The 19,445-nt window shown below is 40.4% G+C and overlaps 1 protein-coding gene across 3 annotated transcripts in view; it reads left to right on the plus strand.

The window, feature by feature from the left end:
* The window catches only part of GNAI1 (G protein subunit alpha i1), a 78,343-nt gene that overhangs the window by 44,189 nt on the left and 14,709 nt on the right, over window positions 1–19,445 (plus strand). For all 3 annotated transcript variants that reach the window (XM_075857352.1, XM_075857350.1, XM_075857351.1), the window contains exons 2-5: window positions 4,395–4,437; window positions 4,540–4,681; window positions 11,572–11,729; window positions 16,005–16,133. In XM_075857352.1, coding sequence (XP_075713467.1) covers window positions 4,395–4,437; window positions 4,540–4,681; window positions 11,572–11,729; window positions 16,005–16,133 — 472 coding nt within the window. The remainder of the gene's footprint in view (window positions 1–4,394; window positions 4,438–4,539; window positions 4,682–11,571; window positions 11,730–16,004; window positions 16,134–19,445) is intronic.

Below are 19,445 nucleotides of genomic sequence, written 5' to 3' on the forward strand. Positions count from 1 at the left end.
GATGTTCGACTGATGCCACTCTCCAGTGACATGCGGCGAGTGCTACGCTGTGGGCTCTTGCTGAATGAAGCTAGGACAGCCACTGATGTTTCTTCATTAGTGACAGTTTTCATGCGTCCACATTTGGGCAAATCCAACACTGAACCAGTTTCACGAAACTTGGCAAGCAGTTTGCAAACTGTAGCATGGGAGATGGGTGGTCTCGTAGGGTGTCTTGCATTGAAATCTGCTGCAATGACCCGGGTACTGCGTTCACCAGACATCAACACAATTTCTATCCGCGCCTCACGTGTTAACCTCTGCGACATGTCAATAGCTGTAAACAAAGAGAAGCTTGTAAATAACTCACGAAAGAATAAAGTAACGTTAAAACCAAGCACACCATTGTTTTTCTTGTGAAATTCTCGATAAGTTTGATGTGTCACATGACCCTCTTCCATTGAAAAAACTAAAGTTGGATACAAAATGGCCGCCATGGTCAACACCCAGCTTGAAAAGTTTCCCCCCTCCCATATACTAATGTGCCACAAACAGGAAGTTAATATCACCAACCATTCCCATTTGATTTAGGTGTATCCATATAAATGGCCCACCCTGTACTTCTGTATGGTATAGATGTTATGGCCAGTAGCCCACTCAGTACTTTCTTTACTGTGAGGACTTATATTTTAAATCCATTTTTGATGCAATTATCTGTATTTCGTATTTTTATCATGTCTCAATAAAAAGATTTTATTTTTAAAATGTTTGGGTCATTTAACACTGATTTTCCACATATGTGTTTAAACGATGACTTTGGTGTTTGACCAAATTATTCTATTGAGGCACTTTTTTTGGTGTTAGTTTTGGCTTTTCTATGTAGCATCGTTTTTTATCTTATGTTCCCTCTGTATATTTTTGCCAAAAATAATAGTGCTTTTCTGCAGAACAAGGTAGGTTTGAAAGGCTAAAAAAGAATTCCTAGGGGTTAATGTGCTCAGCAGTGACATGTGTATGGACTTTTTGCCCTGTCCACACACTTTTTTTTTTTTTTTTTTTTTTTTTGCAGGCAGAAAAAAATCTGCCTCAGAGTTCCACAGTTTTTCGGCCACGGACATTGAAGCTAATGCAAGAACCGCGGGCAAAAAACCCAGCGAAAAACACTCGGAAAGTAGTGGTGCGTTTTTTTCTGCCTCCAGTTGATTTCAATGGGAGGTCAGAGGTACATGCCTTTTTTTTATTTTTATTTTTTTTCACACGAGCGGCTAAAAGCCACCAGGGAAAAAAAAACATAACTACTCTGCCTCCCAGTGAAAGCAATGGGGGGAGATTTCGGCTGTTTTTTGGTGCTGATTCAGACGCGGTTTCCACGTCCAAACCATCGCCAAAAAACTGTGAACGTGCCGTGACAGAGTCCCTATGGGTCCTTAGCACAGACCTATAGGCAATCTTCGTGCCGATGTATGGGGACTCAGTGAAGTACGATATTCACCCCTAGAAGCAAGGAATGCTGATTTTTTTTTTTTTTTTTTTTCTCACTGATTTTCTTTTTGAAGAAAAAAAAACTGTATACCTCATTAGACCGTACAAAATTACAGATTCGTATTATAGTCACGTGCATGAGGATGAAGAACCGTTTTGCAACGCGAGTCTTCAATGGTTTTGCTGCTGCATTATTTTACCATAGCAGTAAAACACCTACTGTACCTTACCGTAGCTACGCGGGAAAAAATACCCATGCTCTCAGCGGAGAACACACATACAAATATATGGTTTTGTTGTATTTCTATTGTTGCAATGGTAAAGTTCTCACTTGCTCAACTATTCAGTTTCTGTTTTCAGAATGAGCACCGCTGTTGTCCACGGGCTGTCTCTGGTATTGCTGTTCAACCTCATTTCGCCTGCGATTCCAAACACAGCCCATGGACAAGAGTGGAGCTGCGGCTTTTCTAAAACAAACATCTCCTACGTTCCATTTAAGGTTTTGAACCGATCGATGTTTGCACTAAACCTTCAGTCCGAATTGTTTTTGGTAAGTGCTTTGTTAACCTACATACATTGTGTACATCTGGAACCACAATGGCGTACAATCCATTACTGGACAGGGAGATGTGTGGATGTAAGCTTTGTCAGTATTGCTGACTTAATTTCCCGTTCTATAACCAGTTCAGCGAACACTACAGAGCACATTTGAAAATAACCCAATCTGTATTAGTGTACAGGTGTAATTAATTTTATTAATAGATGATGGCATGTATATACTTGTCTATATATGACTCCACCTGTTGTGTAATGCGGGACGGAACTTGCGTAATGTTTTTTTCGTAATAAACATCCAGGCAGCATTGCTAGTGAACATTATCATCTGTTTTAGAATACACTTCAAGACTGTCTTTGGAGTTCTACTACCTAGTTCAGATATACCTGTACTCAACATATAAGGTGCATTTTAATGCCTTCTACAGCTGCAAGAGCAGCTACTGGTGAACGCTTGTGTGATGTAGTAAGTGGGATCAGCTCTCTGGCAGGTAGCCGCTAAATAAAGAGTTTTAAGCCCTGTTCACATCACCGTTGCCCTTCCGTTGGGTTAACCTCTCAACGGAAACCTAGCTAATGATTTCCGCTTGTCGCCGTTGTGACAGGGTTCCCTTGTTCTTGACAGAACCAATAGACTGCGCTATTGATTCCGTCAAAACGACGGAACCCTGTCACAACGGTGACAGACGGAAACCATTAGTAAGGTTTCCGTCACCATTGAGTTCATTGGTGATTGAAATGGAAGCGAAGGTTTCAGTTTGTCTTTCGGTTGAAGGGTAAACTCGACGGAAACCCTCAGCGGAAAGGAATAGTGATGTGAACAGGCCTTAGAAGTAAAATTCCCCTTTTGGAAATGAGCTTAGTTGAATTCTCGTTACTAACTATTATAACCTACTATATATTACTACTATTAATGCTTATTTTCAGAAAAAAAAGTCTACTTTGATCATAGCAACTAATAATTTATTTTCATTGATGCTGTGGGAAAATTAACCCTTGAATCTGATTGGTTGCTATGGTTATCTCTGTGAGCATTTCTTAGAAAATGTTTATACGTGACGCTCTTTATAGTCGTTCAATCTATCCTTTTTTTTTTTCTATTCGTTCATTCCTTGTTTTTTTGGGTTAACGGTTCCTTATGGTGGTTTGTTGATTGCATTAAGTTGTCATTGTTCTGTATGGGGTGAGAATGCGGATTCCTTTCGTACAATGTGAATACGTAACTGTTGATGTGGGTTGTCGCATAACTTCAACCTTCTCTTCACTCATTGTTCAATAGTCTTCATTACAACACAAATAAGACCCTTGTGAAAGGCCCCTTTGTTGAGAAGTCAGAGTAGTCAATCCGACTTTGTTTCCTATTTAGATTGTTCCCTATTTCTCACTGCATTTTTAGGTGGTTGTCGGTTTTACTGTATATACTGTGAATTTTCAGATGCCCCTCCAGACGAGGTGGCTTTCTTTGCATATTATTTCTGAGCTGCCAGTACTTAATTTTCCGTCCCCACATAACCCCTTTATTAGCAGTGCACCCCCTGCAGTATGTGAGTACACTAATATACATTCCGGTCCCCCGCCATGCTGATTTATGAGATCTTAATCGGTTTTTACAGCGCTGCCGGGGGACCGGAGGTGTAGTGGCACAGTCTAGCTTCATGACGACACGACTAGTCATCTTGTGACTGGCCCCGCTGTAATCTATGTACAAACAGTAACTACTGCTACAGCGGGGCTGGGCACATGTAGAGTCATGCCGTCATGAAGTTAGACCTCTGGTCCCCTGGCAGTGCTGTAAAAATGTATTAAAAGCTCGTAATCCGCATGACTGGGGACCGGAATGTATATTCGCAGTGTACTCGCATACCCGCAGGGAGTACACTTCTAATACTTTTCCGTCCCTGCTAGGTTTTGAGATCATACATCTACAGAGTAAAATTAGGAACAATTGCCCACTTTACCTAAATGGTATTTAGTTTCTAACACGTTATCACCTGGATAAGTGTTGGATCGGTGGGGATCCGACCGCTAAGATGACAACCAATCGCCAGAACAGATGTCCCGTGTGTACCCCAGCCGCAAGACCGCTTATCAGGAAGAGTTGAATGGAGCGGCAGTCGAGCATGCGCCCTGAAGCTCCATTTAAAGTCTACAGCACTGACGGTCAATTTTTCTGCCATTATACCAATCTCAATGATTTCTAGAACTGTTGATACACTGTTATGGCTAAAGTCATTTTTTTGAGCCCTATTTATCATCATTTTTTATATCATAGTATGATTTCCTGGACAATCTACTCAATACTCATCCGCTTGTTCTAGAATTAAGGAATCTCTTCTAATCTTGTTTAATGTGATGATTTTGTGTTTATTATGTTTTAGGTGCTGGAGAATCGGGGAAAAGTACAATTGTCAAACAGATGAAGTAAGTATGATTTGCCTTCTTAGATCATCTCATCATTTCTGTGCATTGCTGCTATAGAGCAACTTTAATAATTTGTTTTGTAACATTATTTTTCCATTTCAGGATTATCCATGAAGCAGGGTACTCAGAAGAGGAATGCAAGCAGTACAAAGCTGTGGTATACAGTAACACTATACAGTCCATCATTGCCATTATTCGAGCCATGGGCAGATTGAAGATAGATTTTGGGGATCCGACAAGAGCGGTCAGTATTGCTACATGATTTACATCAATGAAACATTGTGTGTCTGTATTATCATGGGTATGTGGGAAGATCAGAAGATTCATATTGGGTAACAGAGTGGATACAGTTTTAGAAATCCGGTTCGGAAATGTGCTGGTAAAAAGTTTGTGTAATAAGTAATTGTTATGCGCTTTCACCATTCTGTTCCAAATTGAGGTGATATTTGGGAAGACATGAGAGCAGGAGAGCTTTATAGATAGAACAAAGGTGGCCATACTGTATTTTGACGACTGTCCTATTGTTCAGTATACATCATATATAATTTCATAAGTATATAGTTAAAAATAAAGGCCGTTATTATGCGAGTGCAATCTGAGGACGTCTTCAAATCAGGTTGTGAATGCACACTCCTTGCAATTGCAACAATTACGCTAAAGAGAATTCTAACCAAAGTGTAAAAATCCACCTTCTTTAAAGAACCAAAAGACATAGAATTAGCCAATGTTTGATAATTGTCTTTAACTTTCAGAGATAGTGTAATTTCTCTGTTTTTTGTGGTAGACTTTTTGTTTTTTTTTCATTTGTGCAGCCATATTGGTTGTCACTTTTGAATTATCTCTTTAGAATCTGATGTCAACTCACTTTATTGATTTAACATGCTGAATAAATTGACAGATTGATGTCAAAAGCCATACCCAATATGCCTGCACCTCCTCTTGTCACTTTTGTAAAATTGGCATGGCGCGCAACAAGCGAATACTCAAAGTATGTACACCCACAATAGTTGAAAATGGAGAAAAAGTACAAAAAATACACCCACGGACATTTAAGAAAAGAGGGAAATAACTCATACACACTGGTTACAGACAATAATGTGACTCTCCTATAGTGATGACATATACACACACACAAATCGAAGAATAAGCAGCATCTCCAAGGTTCAAGTGAAAAAATGGGTACTTTATTGCCCGTGCAAATAAAGTACCAATTTTTTCACTGGAACCTTGGAGTTGCTGCTTACTCTTTGATTTGTATATACTTGGAACTTGGTCAGTTCCTCAGAGCTTGCACCCACACGCTGCCAGTGCTGCCTGACTGTGTGTGTGTGTGTGTGTGTGTGTGTGTGTGTGTGTGTGTGTGTGTGTGTGTATATATATATATATATATATATCAGCAGAGAAAAGCAGCAGCACTGTTCCAAGCAAAAAAATCCTGTAATAGAGGGTGCCAGCGAGCAGTCTCGATCCAAAGACAATATAGATGCCCCAGAAATAAATCCTGCAGCACTCCAGTAGTAAAGATGAAAAAACTTTTCCGTCCCAAACGTTGCACTTGCCATGTTGGCACAATAAACCACACTTTTTTCATCTTTACTACTGGAGTGCTGCAGGATTTATTTCTGGGGGATGTATGTGTGTGTGTGTGTGTGTGTGTGTATGTGTGTGTATGTGTATATGTGTATGTGTATATATATGTGTGTGTGTGTATATATATATATATATATATATATATATATATATATATATATATATACAGACAGACAGACAGACAGACAGACAGACAGACAGACAGACAGACAGACAGACAGACAGACAGACAGACAGACAGACAGACAGACAGACAGACAGACAAGCAGCAGCACTCAAAATGCAGTTCCAAGATGGTCTGAGGTGCAAGCAGGTAGTCCCGATCCAGGGGATATAGATAGATATGGAAGGAAGTCCCACAGCACTCCGTGCTAGTGGAAAAAATGGTGGTTTATTAAGCCAGCACAAGCTGCAACGTTTTCGCCCTGCTATCATGCTTGATTAAGGTCCTACAGCAGGACGGAAACGTTGCAGCTTGTGCTGACTGTGCTGTGGAATTTTCTTATATATATTATACCCCAGACATAAAACAAAAACCCATTAATCAGCAAATATTCTATCCATTCGACCAGAATTTAAATGGGTTTTCCCATCAGACATTTATCATGTCCACAAATATGTCATAAATGTCTCATCCGGGCACCTATCTCTAGAACAGGGCCCCCTAAACCCGCTTCTACTGCTCTGTGTTGTGGCTGAAGCGTGTGATTTCCGTCCATAAATTAAAGAAACCGCCGAGCTACGCGGTTTCTGTAAGTCCCATAGTAGTGAATGGCCGTTATGGAAGCAGTGTAGAATGCGAACTACTACTGTTCATTTCTATGGGACTTAGGGTTTTCTAGATCATGGTCAGATTTCACCTGTTTCTGCCACAACACAGATTGGCAGAACGGGGTTTAGGGGGCGCCGTTCTAGAGATAGGTGTTGGACCCGCATCTATCTGACATTTATGACATATCCCGTGAATGTCATAAATGTCTCTGATGGAAAAACCGCTTTAAAGTGATGGTGTAAAGCAAAATTGGCAGCTGCAACAAAACAGAATTTTTTTAGCATCTAAAAGTAAAACTAGCATGATTCAAACTTTGACCATTTACCTTCCTTCCTTCCTTACTAATATATGGCCAGGTTTATGTTTAACCTGTTCACTTATTTACTAGAGTGGCAGGATCTGACCACTTATAGCCAATCTACATGTAGGATTTTATAATATATTGGATGATAAGAAACCATGTAGAGGCTGACCGTTATTGATTATTTATGAGAGTTTTGATTCATTTATCTTCTGTGTGCATTAATGCTAATAAGGAAGGAAGGAAGGAGAACAGCTTTGCTTATGTTCCATATGCACCTGTCAGGACTATTGGTCCTTGAAATATTGTGTTGAATCTACACCGCATAAAAGCTTTCTCTCCTGTGGCCTGTATATTTCTAACGCTTGCTAATTTTCAAGTTACTGTTCTAAAAGTATAATAAGGAGCTTTGTGATTAATTTTACACCAATAAAAATAGAGCATAAATTGGGCTCTGTTCACATAAATGTTTTTCACTTTCTATCATGGATCCTGGTATTTACAGTATGACAGCAGGAATAGTGTAATTTTCTGTGCTATTATCGTAAATACTGGAAACCGGAAGGCCCCTTATGGGATCTGTTTTAAAATGTACCCAACTTTGCTCCCGTGACTCCTTTATGAAGAGAAGCCATGACGCTAATCTGAACAGAGCCCAATTCGGAGCGTCGCACTAAGGGCCTGATGTCCATTTTCTACATATATGGACATTGACGGCAGGGGCCCAGTCTAGGAGCGGAATCCCCGGCCAGAGCAATCTGACCAGGGATTCCCCTCCTAGAGGGCGTTTAGGTGACGCTATCTGCACTAGGGGGTGACTGTGCTATCTACAAGGGGGATGGAGAGACGTCGGGGGCTCCCTCTAGGAGCAGAGTACCTGGCCAGAGCGCTCTGACTGAGGATTCAGCTACTAGAGGGAGTTTAGGTGATGCGATCTACAGGTGGGCGGATGTAATCCGGGGTTCTCAAAGCCCCGGCAGACATGAGTGCAGCGCTGCTCACACTGAAGTCACTATATGGATAGTGACATCCGAGGATCTCTCTAGGAGCGGAATCCCCGGCCAGAGCACTCTGACCAGAGATTCCGCTCCTGGAGGGAGCTTATGTGACGCTATCTACAGGGGGGTGACGCTATCTACAGCGGCAATCGGAGAAAGGAACTGCAGCACTCAAGATAATCCAATGAAGTGTATTTGATTTATTCACCAAGCATAATAATACTTGCAACGTTTCAACCCACGAATGGGTCCTTATCAAGCATGCATTTTGGCACTATCTTCATGGGCACTGTGGTGTTTTCAGGGGGTTGGGACAAAAACAAACTTTAACGGAAAAAAGTTCATCCATTTTGCACTGTTCACTCATTAAACCCAGTTCCAGTCTACCAACGTTTATATACGTCACAACTGCACGTGGCATCACCAGTTGAAACGTATACACTACCGTTCAAAAGTTTAGGGTCACTTAGAAATTTCCTTATTTTTGAAAGAAAAGCACAGTTTTTTTCAATGAAGAAAACATTCAATTAATCAGAAATACACTCTATACATTGTTAATGTGCTAAATGACTATTCTAGCTGCAAACATCTGGTTTTTAATGCAATATCTACATAGGTGTATAGAGGCCCATTTCCAGCAACCATCACTCCAGTGTTCTAATGGTACATTGTGTTTGCTAACTGTGTTAGAAGGCTAATGGATGATTAGAAAACACTTGAAAACCCTTGTGCAATTATGTTAGCACCGCTGTAAACAGTTTTGCTGTTTAGAGGAGCTATAAAACTGACCTTCCTTTGAGCTAGTTGAGAATCTGGAGCATTACATTTGTGGGTTCAATTAAACTCTCAAAATGGCTAGAAAAAGAGAGCTTTCATGTGAAACTCGACAGTTTATTCTTGTTCTTAGAAATGAAGGCTATTCCATGTGAGAAATTGCCAAGAAACTGAAGATTTCCTACACCGGTGTGTACTACTCCCTTCAGAGGACCGCGCACACAGGCTCTAACCAGAGTAGAAAGAGAAGTGGGAGGCCCCGCTGCACAACTGAGCAACAAGACAAGTACATTAGAGTCTCTAGTTTGAGAAATAGACGCCTCACAGGTCCTCAACTGGCACCTTAATTAAATAGTACCCGCAAAACGCCAGTGTCAACGTCTACACTGAAGAGGTGACTCTGGGATGCTGGCCTTCAGGGCAGAGCGGCAAAGAAAAAGCCATATCTGAGACTGGTTAATAAAAGGAAAAGATTAGTATGGGCAAAAGCACACAGACATTGGACAGAGGAAGATTGGAAAAAAGTGTTATGGACAGACGAATCGAAGTTTGAGGTGTTTGGATCACACAGAAGAACATTTGTGAGATGCAGAACAACTGAAAAGATGCTGGAAAAGTGCCTGACACTATCTGTCATGCATGGTGGAGGTAATGTGATGGTCTGGGGTTGCTTTGGTGCTGATAAAGTGGGAGATTTGTACAAGGTAAAAGGGATTTTGAATAAGGAAGTCTATCACTCCATTTTGCAACGCCATGCCATACCCTGTGGACAGCGCTTGATTGCAGCCTATTTCATCCTACAACAGGACAATGACCCAAAGCACACCTCCAAATTATGCAAGAACTATTTAGGGAAGAAGCAGGCAGCTGGTATTCTATTTGTAATGGGGTGGCCAGCGCAGTCACCAGATCTCAACCCCATAGAGCTGTTGTGGGAGCAGCTTGACCGTATGGTACGCAAGAAGTGCCCATCAAGCCAATCCAACTTGTGGGAGGGCCTTCTGGAAGCATGGGGTGAAATTTCTCCCGATTACCTCAGCAAATTAACAGCTAGAATGCCAAAGGTCTGCAATGCTGTAATTGCTGCAAATGGAGCATTCCAAGACGAAAGCAAAGTTTGAAGGAGAAAATTATTATTTCAAATAAAAATCATTATTTCTAACCTTGTCCATGTCTTGACTATATTTTCTAGTCATTTTGCAACTCATTTGATAAATATAAGTGTGAGTTTTTATGGAAAACACTAAATTGTCTGGGTGACCCCCAACTTTTGAACGGTAGTGTATATGGCTTTCATGGAGGGGTTAAAGGGGTTTTACTCTTTTGGGGGAAACGCAAGATAAAAATACATCTCTAGACCAAGTCTCCTCTCTTGGTCCTCAGCAGGACGAAGGTAATCAACATGACGTTAATGCCATAGGTTTATAGCTTCTAAATAATGCAGCAGAAACTTCCAACTACCTGAGGAGGAACTGGAGGGAATTGGCTTTACCAAACGACCTGATATATTAGTTGGCTAATCAATTTCAGTACTTTAGAGGCTTTAGAGTCTTTCTCACTCTGCTCCTGCTTCCTCCTCCTGCTGTCTCTCCTCTTTCCATAGACTTGTATGCGGTGTGTCTGTTTGCTGACTCACACACCCTCTCCCTCCCTCTCCATAGACTTGTATGGTAGGCAGCAAAGTGACGCATCCCCCACCTTCTGCAGCCCATGAATTCTGCTTTGTAACCAGGGACGACCTTTGCTTGACAACAGGGGGTGGACAGCAGATTACAGGAAAGGAGCCACTACCTAGTGGCAGTAACTTCAAAATGAATTTTGGTGAAAAAAACAACAACATTTTTACTCCGTAAATTATTAAGTTGATCTATATCCGATATACTAAAAGACTAGCATAAGTTCTTTGACAAGTTAGTGTCCATTTAAATACATATTTTCGTTATATACAGATAAGTTGTTGAGAACTTTTCAGTAGCTTCAGTTGCAGCTAGATCTTCCGCACATTGATGTGGTTATTAGCTCTGTTAATGTAACTATTTTGATTAAAAAAGAATCTACATTAAAAGTAGGACTCTCGGTAAGGCACCATGCACAGGGCTGTAATTTTGATCGGCAATTACGGACCATAATTGCGGATCAAAGTACGAACCCATTAATTTCTGTTGCCCACGGACACCTTCCAGTTAATTTATGGGAAGGTGTCCGGGCCGTAGAAATGACTCGCAAAAAATAGGACATGTCCTATTTTTTTATTTTATGGACCGTACTCGCATACTTTATAATGGGAGCATGATGATTATGTGCACGTCCGAGTGCAGGAGGCCTACGTTTGAAAAAACAGTTGGGAAAATAGATTGCTAGGAAGGGGTAAAAATGGTTCTCATCTTTTGTTTTGAGGATTTACGTCCAAGTATTAAAAAAATCTCTATTTATAATTCCAATTAGTTTTTCCGTTTACTTTTCAGCCTGTGAAAATGATGGGAATATGTAAAACAAAAAATAGTTGTATATGCTAAACAGTTAATTCAATATTTTTGTCAAACCCCCTTGAATTAATTACATCTTTTGTTGATTTTTTTCAAATCCATGAAAAATGTGTCACTGTCCAAATGCTTCTATACACGAATGTATATGTATGTGAGATATATTTATAGATAATCTTAGATGAGCTATAAATGTCTTGCTTTTGCTTTATACAGGATGATGCACGTCAGCTTTTTGTATTAGCTGGAGCAGCAGAGGAAGGTTTTATGACGGCTGAGCTGGCCGGAGTCATCAAGCGTTTATGGAAAGATGGTGGTGTACAGGCCTGTTTTAACAGATCGAGAGAATACCAACTGAATGACTCTGCAGCTTAGTGAGTACTAATATCTTCCATTTACAAGCAATATTTTATCTATTACATGGTTAGAAGTACAGTATGTGCAACTATCTGTCCTAGATGGTATTTGAAAAATTGACCACGTTTGTCTGTGTTGCATAAATAACTTCTACGCGTTTTGAACCACACTAGTTGATTTTCATCACTTTTTCTAGAATGGTGAAGGAGTTTTGCAAGCTTTAACAGACAAGTAGGAGTGTGTCCACTACCTTGATGTATTCATGTGGTTAGGGCTCGAAGTCGGTAATCTGTATATTTTGGGTGTAAAAGTGTTCAGATGTTGGGTTATAAACCTTTCTGTACTTGCTCTAAAAGTGTTAAACATTGGCTGTGCTGGAAAATAATTGTTTTGTTAGTTCAGCCTCTTGTCCTTTCATTCAGTACGTTTCAGTTTTTGTCAGTATGTTAGCCAGTTCCGCCACGAGTCTTACCTGCACAGTGACTCCAGATATGTGGTCTAGGTCACCTTGACTAGTATATCTGTGCTTTCCCTGGAGGAGTTGACTTAGCCAAGCTAAACATTAGGCAGACCTATATCTGTTATTTCAATCACGGGATGGAGAAGCAAATGGATTATTAGTGATTATCTGTCTGCCACAATGTTCTGCAGCTCTAAATAATGATTCAATTAATTTTGACGGTATGAGGCAAGTTTATAAAACCACATTCCATCCAGTTAAAGGAAGTCTTGCAACAAAGAATTTACATATGTTCATGTTTCACCTTTTAGTTTTACATATTTATTAAAATATTTCTTATTTGTTGTTAAACATAAATAATTAAACTTTTTGTTAATTTTTTCATCATTGGTTGTTTAAAATGGTGGTTAGAAAACCAACCACTTCAGTGTTAGGGGCTAAAAACCCCATCCAAATGTAGCAGAAAAAAATCAGCATGAAAATCGAGTATGCTGCGGATTTTCAAATGTTTAGAATGTCAATTCTGTCATGGATTTTCAACACAGATTTCACTTCCACAATCTAGAGGGGAGAAATCCACTGTGTGCCATAATCCACAGGAGGTTTCTTCTGGCGGCTCTGGAACCGGTCTTCCATTTTTACCCCTCCATTACAGTATATATTTTAGATTAGATTTTTTTATGCTTTTTTTATATAGCACCTACAGCGCTGTACAGAAGTTGTCACACTCAGTCTTTCTCCAGTGGAGCTCACATTCTAAATTCCCGATCTGTATGTTTGAGGTGTGAGAGGAAATCGGGTATCTGGGGAAAACCCATACAAACGCACGCCTAAGTACTAAGCCACCAAGCTGCTCTTTATAAAGCTGTGTGCCGGAGGCTAATCCGCACACAGAGTGCCCTGCGGCTCTATGTGCCGCCGTACCAGAGTCCATTGGGTTCTGAATATGGAAGAGGTTCTTCCCATGAAACAATGCGTCTAAGGGAGAATATCCCCATAATATGGCATTGGATCGAACATGCTCCAATTTCCTTTATCTGTCGGATTCGTGCAGTATCCAACACCAAAAGAAAAAAAAATAATATGCCTGTCTTCTGAAAATATAAGGAACTGTTGAAGTGGTAGATTGAACGTAGACGGAGTACAAAATAAAATATTATGGTTTTGGTCAGTAGCGCGGTTCTGTAGGCTAATGACTAACACATCTCTGTCAGCAGTCTTGTAGAGCGGATGAGCTGGTATCTATAGTGGGTTTATTAGAAAACCACTTGGCGCTGAACTTGACATACCAGCTCTGTGTAATCTTCTAGGAGTCCACTAAAATGAAGTAGAAAACAAAGAGTGGAGACAGAGGCTGTTTTAAATAGCGCTGGAGATTCTGTCCACCCACTGCTTTATTTCGGTCACATAATTGTTCCTATGACTGATGCATGATGCACTGTTTACTTGCTCTAAAAATAGATGCAAAAATATTTGAGCAATGTTGAAGACCATCTCTGAAAGGAAGCTTACAAAGCCCTTGTTATGTCTTCGTGAAAATGCTTTAGTCTTGACATTTATTATAATATTTGGTCTTTCAGATTATCCTTGTCCATGTTGATGTATATGGTTACAAAAATAGTAGCTTTGCGTGAGCAGTATTTTCTGCTGCAGAGTAAAATGTTACACCTTATTACCTTTATAAATATTTAGACAAACCTATCTGCATAAACTAACCATCTCATGTCACCTCAGACCCCTCTTATCTGTTCTCTCCAGGGGGAAAAATATTTGGGCATGTTGGAATGCAGCATGATGCCCCCATAAATATTGGTGGATATATCCTCCTTTTAGTTTTTACGTCCCGAGTCTCCACCTTCCCTGCGGCATGCTCTGCTGTCTTTGTGTGCGACACCGCATGGAGGAAGGAAGGAGGTCGCTAGAGCGTATACACTTTATCTTCAAATTTCATACTCCAAAATATATATTTCTTGTTAATGTCATTGGGGACACCGCACCACGGGTATAGGCCCCTGCCAATAAAAGGCGTACACTAGGTATGAAAGTCTTGGCTCCTACCAAGCAGGTCATACCCTTCCCACAAACACTGCTAATTCAGTTTTACCTAGTGTCTGTAGGAGGTAAACATGATTTCAGGCCTATCTATTTTTTTTAACGTAGTTTTATTTATTATATTTCTCTCCTTTTAGCTGCACTTCAATTGTCAGCCTGGTCAACTGCAATGGCGGGAGACCTCACCGGCTGTCACGTTGGGTGAGTCGTCTTCTCACATCTAGTGGCTCGTCATCATAATGGATGCCAGTCTGTCAGGGTGGGGTGCCATTTTTAGCCTCCACACATTTCAGGGCAATTGTTGTAGAAGGAGACGTCCTTGCAGATTCTGGAATTGAGGGCAGTCTTTTTTGCCCTCTCCCATTGAAATCTCCTTCTCCAGCGTCATCCAGTCAGGATCCAGACTGACAACTCCACGGCAATTGCTTACCTGAACCACCAATGTGACACCAAGGTTCGGGTGACTCTGTGGGAACCCTCTTGGATCCTTCTGTGGACACGGAGCATTATGTAACAGCGCTGTCAGTAGTACAAGAACCAGGAGTGGATAACTAGTCAATGGATTTTCTCAGCCAAGAAAGACTAGCATTCAAAAGAGTCAATAAGGAAGGCGCTACCTCAACTCTGGTGGCTCCGGACATGCATTTGTGTGTCTCCCGCTTTGTCCGAACCTTCTTTGCCAAGGTTCGCTAGATCCACAAGCCCCCTCCCGATTTTTTATTTTTTTATTTTTTTTCAAGATGCGTTTAATGGCGTGGCTGTTGAATCTGAGGTCCGAGGGTCTCTGAATTTGTTATCCAGACGATGTTGAAGGCCAGGAAACCTCAGTCAGCCAAGGTGTACCACCATACGTAGTAGGCTTATTTATGCTGGTGTGAACAGCGTCATTTGAAATCATTTTTTTCTTTCTATTTTCTCTACATGATTATGGGGCAGCCATTTTGCCTGATCAGCTGATTTTTGCTCTGTTATGCACATTTAGAGATGTGCTTTACAACAGCCACATAGACCATAGGAAACAATAGTCTGGAGCTGAACCATTGACATCTATGGTGGCTTTTTTTAGGCATGCTCTGTGACCCGTGCAGAGGTCATTATGAATGTAGGTATAGAAGGGGAGCGATATCCATCACCTATTGTCAATGGTAAATCCTGTGTTATCTGCTTCCGGCTGTATAATAGATGTATTACCTTTCATTGTAATGCTGCCTGTGATGATGAGATGACTGTTGAAAAGTGATCTGTACAGAACAGGAAGTGTCAGACTATTGTAAGGCTCAGTGGCCAGTGTAAAAAAAAAAAATGCATGTTTTCAGGATTCTTTTTTTTAATGTAGATAATGACATGGAAAATTAAAAAATCACCAAAAATTCTTAAATATGTTTAACATAAAAACTATATTTAAATAATATTTTTTTGATGACCCACTCCTTTTAAATGGCATTTATGACATATAAGTGAAACCTGCGCTTATATTGTAAAGAAAGCGTTTTCCACTTCCCCTATTATGATGCTGAAGTTAGGTCGAGTACCTTGTTGAGAACCAGTTGACAATGTGTGCTTTAATTGTATCTCGTGTGTGTATGTGTATATATGTGTGTATGTATGTATATATATATCTATATCTCCCCTGTCTTGTTTGTTTTTAACACAATTTATAATTACCATGTAGTCATTACGGGACAGAACTAGAAGTTATTTTGAATTGGAGTAAGTACAGTAAAAGTATGCCAATACATGTACATTGGGACATTTATTTATTTTCTTCTTTTGTACATAGTTACCTCAATGACTTGGACAGGATAGCTCAGAGCAGTTACATTCCTACTCAGCAGGATGTTCTCAGGACAAGAGTGAAGACTACCGGCATAGTGGAAACACATTTTACCTTTAAAGACCTTCATTTCAAGTAAGACTATATCTTTTTGTAGAAGTTTTTTTTTTTTTTTTATATAGAGAAATTATGTCCTTAATTCAATTCAATCTGCAAGTGTATGCATGTTGTATGGTTCATAAAATAGTTATCCACCGGTATAAAATTTAGCATTATATTTATAATCCCAAAAATTGACTACTTATGAAATCACTTATTTTATGAAAGATGCGCCATTTCCCCGTTCTTCAGTCACGTGATACAGAAAGTATTGTAGTATCAACACAGAGCCACATGACTACGGGACGCCTTTCCTTCTAGTCTGCCTCTACTCGTCAAGGATCACATAAACGCATGGGGCTAGTGGTTGACTGAAAAACTTAAGATGCTGTCGGAAAGGAGGATAAACCAAAGCTGGAGGGGAAAGAGGAGGGCGCCGGGATTTGCAGTCTATTCGCTGAAAGACTTAGTCCCGTCCCAGAAGCAGGAAGTATAACAGCAGCCTGAGAGTAATATGGGAAATGGGTAGGTGATGAAATGTTACACTTTTTATAAAGAATTTACACTCCAGGGAGGCTGAATGGACTTTATTTGGGCTATTCATTTTATTTTTTTAATAGACGTCGGATAACCCCTATAATTACGTAAAATCTGAAACCAGCTATTACTATTCCTACGGTGCCTGGACAATATTTGCATTATACCAAGTGCAATAAACATTGGCAATTACTTGGCCTATTACTGCTCATAATCTTTATTACAGAGTTTCCCATTATAGTAAGAGATTGCATATCGCTAGAATATGCCACCACTGTCTGGGGAGTCTATCTGCTGAGACCACCACGATCCTCAACATAAAGGGGTTGCAACACTAATTAAATTCTGCAGCCCCTTCACACTTTTCCCTGCATCAGTTACATAGAGCTGTGCTGCCATTCTCTGCACAGCGGGTGGTAGGTACTGCCACTGTGCAGGGGAGCTGTAGGGAACCCTCTGTACTCAATCTGTGAAAGTCCCAGGGATCAGCTTCCCACTCTCCAGAATGTTATGGCCTAACCTGACGGTATGTCTTTAAGGGCCTGTTCACATCAGCGTTGCCCTTCCATTGAGGAGTTCCTTCGGAGGTTTCTGTCAGGTTAACCCCTCAACGGAAAGGCAAATGGAAAACTTCGCTTCCGTTTCCCTCACAATTGATCTCAATGGTGACGGAAACATTAATGGTTTCCGTTGGTCACTGATGTGACAGGGCTCCGTTGTTTTGACGGAACCAATAGCGCAGTCAACCCCTCAACGGAAGGGAAACGCTAAGGTGAACAGGCCCTAAGAAGACAATGCTGCCTTCCTTTGCGCTTGTTGAATGTTAGCTTTATTTTTTTAATGGCTTGTCCAAAGTACAAGTACATTTGCAGATTTTATAGGTCCTCCTTAGTTATTTGTTTGCACACCAGTGCGCCTATTTCCAGTAAGATCCAGATGAGCTGTCTCTAATGTGAATGCGTTCTGTAGCTTTATTGAAGTGTCACTGTCTTTAAAAGTTGTACTGGGCAAGCCATCCAAACAGCAGCATGAATAGCCAACCTTTCCTGTAGTACCTTGTAAAACATAGATTCCATAGAAAACGTCAATTCCTATAATGCTGACAGTTGCATGTCACTGACTATTAAAGCGAACCTGCCACCTCTGTTTAGGCACACAAACCGGTCACACTGTCATGTAGACCAAAGAAATAATTGTCGATCCTCAGTATTTCTATGTGTAAACAACGCGCAGTCGCTTTGCAGTTTAATTTCATAGTTTCCTCGCTGTATGTAAAGGAGCGGATATGGAAATTTCATCTCGAGGAGGAGTCTGGCGTATTAATGAGTTAGCCATCCCACCTCTAGCAAGTTGAATGATGTTACAAATCTCTTCCGCCTCCAGAACATGCTCAAAGAAATGTTGTGCGTGCACCGCGTTCATAACTCTTCGGCGGATGTGCAATGTAACAACCCTGTATACAAGCCTGGCTTCAAAGAACTTCTGAGGTACAGGAAAACAACAAGGTGCACACATGAGATACTAGACGTTCGGTACAGGAACACTTTAAAACCAAATGTATTGTGTAATAAGTAATATGTATGTATATCAAAGGTATTGTGCATTATTTACACATAGAAATGCTGAGGACTGACTATCATTTCTTTGGTTTAAATGCCAATGTGAGCGGTTTGCGTTCCCAAATGAAGGGGACAGGTTCACTTTAAAGAGGCTCTGTCACCACATTATAAGTGCCCTATCTTGTACATGATGTGATCGGCGCTGTAATGTAGATTACAGCAGTGTTTTTTTATTTATAAAAACAATCATTTTTGACGGAGTTATGACCTATATTAGATTTATGCTAATGAGTTTCTCAATGGACAACTGGGCGTGTTTTACTATATGGCCAAGTGGGCGTTGTACAGAGGAGTCATACACTTTTCTCCATTCATTTACACTTCATATCACAGAGACGCTACAGAAGTGGTCAGGATTCTGAATAGACATCCTGTCCTGGCTGGAGGTAATGTATATTCATTGTCAGGACACTGCAGTAAAGTTATAGTGTGTTTATGTGGCTGCACATAGCGATATAGCTATATCGCTATTCTCAGTGTAAATGAATGGAGAGAAGTGTATGATGCTGATTGATCACTGATTGGTCAGCCTTATACACTCCTCTGTACAAAGCCCACTTGGTCATATAGTAAAACACGCCCAGTTGTCCATTGAGAAACTCCTTAGCATAAAGCTAATATAGATCATAACTCTACATTACAGCACCGATCAGATCATGTACAATATAGGCCACTTATAATGTGGTGAGAGAGCCTCTATAAGCTAGAGCTACTGGACAACAGTGGCATAGCTGTGTGGCATGACTTTTGCCTTATGGCACTCTGCAATTCTGTAACGTGTACTACTGCTGCAGTCATTGTCTAGTCCTCACTAGATCCAGTTTGAATTTGCTAATTAATATTAATCTAAAGTATGAGGTAAAATGGGTGGTTCACTTAAAGGCTATGTATTTCTTCGAAAGGTTGATGGTTTTTTTTATAATAAAAATATTTGAGTGTGTTTGCAACTTTCAAATTAGTTTTGATTTTAAAATGTCTTTTTACTTTTTGGTTTGCTGAGAACAGAGCAACTGTATCGTTCGCTAATACCTGAAACCGTCAGGTCTGTGAACTGAAGCCGTCAGTCCCATGGAACTGACGGGTACAGGATTCAGCGAACAATACACCTGCTCTGTATGCAGGATACAGAGCAGCTGTATCTCAAAAAGTTAATAGTTGTTGTTAAAAACAAATTTGAAAGTTGCACCAAACA

Source organism: Rhinoderma darwinii, chromosome 3 (assembly GCF_050947455.1).
Source record: "Rhinoderma darwinii isolate aRhiDar2 chromosome 3, aRhiDar2.hap1, whole genome shotgun sequence".
NCBI lineage: Eukaryota > Metazoa > Chordata > Amphibia > Anura > Rhinodermatidae > Rhinoderma > Rhinoderma darwinii.